Source organism: Pterocles gutturalis, unplaced genomic scaffold, assembly GCF_000699245.1.
Source record: "Pterocles gutturalis isolate BGI_N339 unplaced genomic scaffold, ASM69924v1 scaffold13173, whole genome shotgun sequence".
NCBI lineage: Eukaryota > Metazoa > Chordata > Aves > Pterocliformes > Pteroclidae > Pterocles > Pterocles gutturalis.
The window spans coordinates 390-6,415 of record NW_010118246.1 but is presented as its reverse complement, the minus strand read 5'-3'; the positions used below and the strand labels follow the sequence as shown (position 1 = coordinate 6,415).

Here is a 6,026-nt window from a genome sequence, read left to right as displayed (position 1 = left end):
CAAACTTCCCCTTGGCTGTGGTTTCAGTTTAGCTTTTGCCCCTAATGTGGGCAACCCCTGGGAAGGGGAGAGAAGCTGCGGGGTGAGAGGAGGCACCAGGGGACAGCCAGGGAGGAGCAGTGGGCAGGGGACGTTGTGGGGGTGAGGCTGGCTCAGGTCACCACGTTGTCCCTCCAGTGCTGGACAGTGGTGACAGTGGAGACAGAGCAGGGAGATGCCCCCACCGTTCCTGTTCCCGTGCCCAGGGGGTACTTGAGGAGTGGTGTCATGGTTCCCCACCAAAGATGGTGGGAAGGAAAGGGGAGTGCCAGGCTGCAGCCCAGCTTCCAGTTCTCCCCTGGGGATGTTTAAGGGAGAGTTAGAGCTCCCCAACACTCTTCCCACAGCCATGGGCTGGGCAGGACCTGCTTGTCACCCTGTCCCCAGGGTTAGGCAGGCAGTGCAGGAGGAGTCTGAGCTGGAGGTGCCGGGGAGGTCCCAAAGCAGCTCTTCTCCCTGTGCAGGCTGAGAGGACATTGGACATCTTTCTCCAGTCAGGGCTGAAACCGAAAAGCCATTGTCACCTTCATTGGAGCTGATGCATCCCACAAGAACAGGGATGGGGGCAAGGTACCATCGGTTGGGAGGGGGACTCAGGGTGACCCAGCTCGGGTCCTTGAGCACCCATGTTCTCCTAGTGCCCTTTCCTGGGCCTCCCTTTCCCTGCCCTCTCCCTGCTGAGGTCTCCCCAGGCCCAGCCTGTCGTAGCACTTCATGCTCAAGACCTTATTTCGGCTTTCCTCCCTCCCACACATCCCCAGCTCCTACCTCTGGGGCCCTCCCCTACACACACGCACTGGTCCCATTCGCGGAGAGCTACTGCCGTGCCTGCTGGGCTGGGTTGAAGCATGGGACCCCACAGACAGTTCCTCCTTTTGCAGCCACTGCTGCTGCTTTGGCTTTGGCTTTGCTGCATGTGACATGAGGGGGTGTCCCACTATTCCTCTTTCTCCACCTCTTCCTCCCTGCGATGTGCGCACACCCAGAGGGTGAGTGAGAGCCCTTGCTCGCCCCAACCACTCTAACCCCCCCCATCAGAGGACCTCACAGGCTCCTCAGTGGAGCCACGTCCAGGCCACTGTCCCCTGCACTGGGGGGATGATCCTCAGCATCAAAGGGCCACCCCCACCACGCAGCACCCAAAGATGACCTGTCCCTGCCCACCATCTCTGTTCTTGCCTCCAGCTCAGGGATTCATGCCCCACCAGCTCCAGCACAGGGGCTCAAGCACTCAAGCAGAAATGCGTCCGGAGTCCCCAGGCAGGCCTGGGGTGTCAGGGTTCCCCCAAAGGCGCCTTCCTCCCGCAGGGACCCTGTGGGTACCAGGGAGGTCTCAGCTCCACGTGGTGCTGTGGGCCCCTTCCAGCAGCCCCTTTTTGTTGGGGAGCTGCACCTCTGAGAGGGTGTTTCAGGTGCTGCCGTTGCACAGAGCATTTTACCCCAACCCCATGAGATCTCATGTTTCCAGGGGGCTAGCAGCAGCCATTGGAATGCAGGATTGATATCCGGGCTGGGCTACTCTCTTGCTCCTGTCAGGTTTCAGTCTCCTTGAGCTTCCGATGCCTGGGAGCCCCCAAACCTGAATGAAATGCCCCTTTTCCTCCTCCATCCTCTCTGTCTTCTGCACCATGTGCAGGTATCTGGCAGATCCAAGTCCTGGCAGGGGTGCTTCTTCTGGGTGAAGCATCGCCACAAACAAGAACTGAGGTGCACCCCCCCATCTACTCGGCACCGCCAGACAGCAGGCGCTGGACAGGAGGGAGGCGGGGAGGGGACAAAGTGCCTGAAATCCTGTATGGGAAAGAAATACCTCATTGAAAGTAAAATAGAGAAGGAAAAAAACACCAGGGACAGAAGAATTTCAGACAGAAAAGCAACCCTGTGAAGGTGAGGAGGTGGGAGTCCAATGAAGACGTGCCTGGGGGGGTTGCCCAGGCAGGGCTGGGTGCAGGGTGCTGGGGGTTCCCGTGGTGTGGGGTGAAGAGCATAGAATCATAGAACAGTTTGGTTTGGAAGGACCTTTACAGGTCATCTAGTCCAGCCTCCCATCAGTGAGCAGGGACACCTTTAACTAGACCAGGTTGCTCAGAGCCCCATCCAACCTGACCTTGAATGTTTCCAGGGACGGGGCATCTACCAGCTCTCTGGGCAACCTGTGCCAGTGTCTCACCACCTTCTACGTAAAATGTGTCTCCCTTACATTTAGTTGGAATCCCTTGTTTTCCCTCCAGCCCCTCAACTCATCTTCTCTTCCCTGCAGCCCTTCCCATCTCCATCTTTTCCAGCAGAGCTGCAGGTTTTCCAGCTGCTCCAGACCAGTCCCTTTGTCAACATCAGCTCTGCTGAGGTGTCCAGGATGGCTCTCCTTGGAGACGTGCCCATCTTTGCACTGAATCCAGCCAACTGCAGCATCTACTTCCACTGGCCCTGGGTCTGCCAGGCCACAGCCAAGGGTGATGCAGGGAAGATCAAGTCCCACTCCAAACTCTTTCTGTGCAATATGGTCCGATATGTGCATGGAATGGACTGGCAGGCACAACTGCACAACCCCAGCCAGAGCCCCTGCCCCTTTCCTCGGGTTCCAGCTGTGCCTTCCTCCCAACTGGGGTGGCATTTGTGGGGTCTCATAGGGTGCAACAGGGTAATGGGGAATACTGTGGCTTATGGGGTACATGGCTAGCAGGGGCAGGGAGGGTAGTGCGCTGAAAACACCCCTCAAGGCTCCTGCCATCTGGCACGGAGGAACCCCTCTCTGCACACTGGGAAGCTGGCCCTGCATTATCCACTCCAGCCTTCCCAGGGGACTGAGGGCTTGTAGTGTGTCCCGCAGCTTCCTGAGGCATTCCTACTGCCCATTGCACCCTTCTGCCCATCACAACCCTGCACATGCCTCCAGCCACATCTCGCCTTGTGCCACCCATGTCCCACACACTCACGGAACCACACACTCCTGGCAGACCCATGCATGGTCCAGATGCGTGCAAGCTGTGTGCTGCACCCCAACAGGACAAGATGGGGCTTTTTGGATGTTGGAGAGGGCAACAGAGACCTCATAGTTTTCAAGGTGGAGAGGGAGTGGTGGGAGCCCCGGCAGCCACCCCCACTAGCAGAGCTGGTCAGCAAGTTCCTCACCTGCAAGAAGGCCATCACAGGGCTTCTGGAGCACCTCTTCTCCGTCTCCTGCCAGAGCCACATCCTCACCCTGTGCAGGTATGGGAAGGCAGCTCTGGAGAGACAAGGTGAGACCACACCAACCCTGGCAGGGCCACCCCAAAGCCCCCCTCACACTGTGGCCAAGCAGTGCCCCACTGGGCCTCCCCCCATCCCTTTGCTCTTGCCCTGCAGTGCCACCTGTGGCGACAGTCTCCACCCGCACGCCCAGCCCAGCACCTGCTGGTTTGCTGTGTCACCAGCTTCTGCTTGTGGTCCTTCAGCATGGCCTGGCTGCGGGATGGTCAGGAGGTGCCTCTGGGCCCAGCGCTCAACACCAGCTCCATCCTGCCCGACACTGACCTCACCTACCAGCTCCGCAGCATGCTGGCCGTGGTCCCCATGATGAGCACAGCTACGCCTGCTGCGTGTGCCAGCCACTGCAGCCTGGGGACCCACAGCCTCCTCATCCCATGGGGTAGGTGCCACTCATGAGGCTGGGGCACAGTGCGTAGGTACCAGCCACTGGCCCCGAGAGAGGCAGCTCCTGCCTGGTACTGTCACGCTCACATGGCCACTCTTGTCTCTCCCTGTCCCAGAAAACCTCAGCGCAGCTCCAATCATCAGCATCATCATCACAGTGCTGCTCCTTGGTGGCCACAACCTCTGCCGAGGAGTTTTGGTGGTAGAAGCATAGGTGAGGTCTCCCTCTCACCACCTGCTCTCAGGCTTATGGACACATGGGTCACGCCAGGGCTTGCAGCAGCTCCACAGAGGTGAACTCTGGCTCTGAGCATGGCTCATGGTGGTTCCCCCTCGCAGGAAAGGTGATGAGCCCACATGGAAGAGCCAGGAATTCATCATTTGAGGCCTGGCTGCCCAGCAACAAGCTCCCTCACTGCCAGCTCTCCCTTCTCATCTCATCTCATCTCATCTCATCTCATCTCATCTCATCTCATCTCATCTCCCATCTACTGACCCATCAGCACTGACAAGGGTTTGCTCTGGAAAGCCACTGCATTAAACAGCTACAAACTTCCCCAGCCACATATGGCTCTTGGGTCTCTCACCCTCCTTCCCCCCCATGAGGTGCCCCCAGGAAACCCCTCAATGTGCTGCAGCATTCCAACATCGTGGCCAGGAAGACTGTCCCTCTTTCTGGAACAGTGGCCAGGGGAGATCACCCCTGGCATGTCATGAGAAGCAATTCCTCCACCAACCTCTCCCACATCTCAGCATCTCTGTGGCCAGTTTCTGTCCCTGGCAGTGACAACCTGGGTCCAGGCCAGCATGGGGCCACTGAGTAGGATAGGGGATGGAGCAGGCCACAAACCAAGGAGAAGATAGAGAGATTTGAGCTGTTTCACTGGGGAGAAAAGGGGAAGGGAGGACCCAAGTGACTTTCCAATCCCCTGGTGTGAAGAAGTGTTTCAAGCAGGTGTGAAGTCACTCCATCTCCAGTGCTGATCTCACCCTCTGTCTGGGGTGGTTTTGAGTTGGGATGAATCATAGAATCACAGAATGGTTTGGGTTGGAGGGGACACCAAACAAATAATCAAGTTCCAACCCCCTGCCATGGGCAGGGACACCTCCCACTAGCCCAGGTTGCCCAAAGCCTCATCCAGCCTGGCCTTGAACCCCTCCAGGGATGGGGCATCCACAGCTTCTCTGGGCAACCTGGGTCACTGCCTCACCACTCTCTCGCATTTCATCTCAGTCTCCCCTCTTTCAGTTTATACCCGTTACCCCTTGTCCTCTCACCACACTCCCTGATGCAGAGTGCCTCCCCATCTCTCCTGTAGCTCCCTTCAGGGACTGGAAGGCTGCTATTAAGTCTCCCCGGAGCCTTCTCTTCTCCGTGCTGAACAGTCCCAACTCTCTCAGTCTGTCCTTTTATGGGAGGTGCTCCAGCCTCTGACCATCTTTGTGGCCTTCCTCTGGACCTGCTCCAACAGGTCCATGTCCTCCTTGTGCTGAGGACCCCAGAGCTGGATGCAGTACTCCAGATGGAGTCTCAGGAGAGTGGAGTAGAGGGGGAGAATCACCTCCCTCAACCTGCTGGTCACTCTTCTTTTGATGCAGCCCAGGACACGGTTGGTTTCTGGGCTGCAAGTGCACATCATCAGCTCATGTTGAGCTTCTCATCTACCAGTATCCCCAAGTCCTTCTCTTCAGTGCTGCTTTCAATCCATTCTCTGCCCAGCTTGTACTTCTGTAGACTGCCATGACTTCTCTAGTATGATGGATAGTGGCTTAGCAACTACCATAGAGTGGTTTGGGTTGGAAGGGACCTTAAAGATCATCTAGTTCCAATCCCCCTGCTATTGACAGGGACACCTCCCACTAGCCCAGGTTGCTCAAAGCCTCATCCAGCCTGTCCTTGAACACTTCCAGGGATGGGGCATTCACAACTTCCCTGGGAAAATTGTGCCAGTGTCTCACCACCCTCATAGTAAAGAATTTCTTCATAATATCTCGTCTAAATCTGACCTCTTCCAGTTTAAATACATTACCCTTCGTCCTGTTGCTACATGCCCTTGTAAAAAGTCCCTCCCCAGCTTTCCTGTCTGCCAGTTCCCTCAGAACCCACGGATGTATCTCATCTGGTCCCATGGACTTGTGCACCTTCAGATTCCTTAGGTGGTCTTGCACCTTGTGTGGCCAGTTCTTCATTCTGCCAGTCCCTGCTTTTGCCTTCAGTGATTTGGGCGGTGTGGCTTGAGCCCTTTTCAGTGAAGACTGAAGAAAAAAATTCATTGAGTACCTCAGCCTTCTCCATATCCTGGGTAACAAAGTCACCTGTTTCCTTCTTGAGAGGGCCCACAATCTTCCTCTTA

At 56.7% G+C, this 6,026-nt stretch overlaps 1 protein-coding gene across 1 annotated transcript; it reads left to right on the top strand.

The window, feature by feature from the left end:
* Positions 1–2,299: 2,299 nt before the first annotated feature.
* LOC104460811 (T-cell surface glycoprotein CD1a-like) lies at positions 2,300–3,886 on the top strand (the record flags this gene model as incomplete). The annotated part of the gene is given in 6 exon segments (XM_010076128.1): positions 2,300–2,603; positions 2,997–3,278; positions 3,385–3,421; positions 3,423–3,667; positions 3,789–3,838; positions 3,840–3,886. Coding segments are annotated over 6 exon segments (965 nt in total), but the record flags the coding sequence as incomplete, so codon positions are not given.
* Between the last annotated feature and the right edge of the window lie 2,140 nt (positions 3,887–6,026).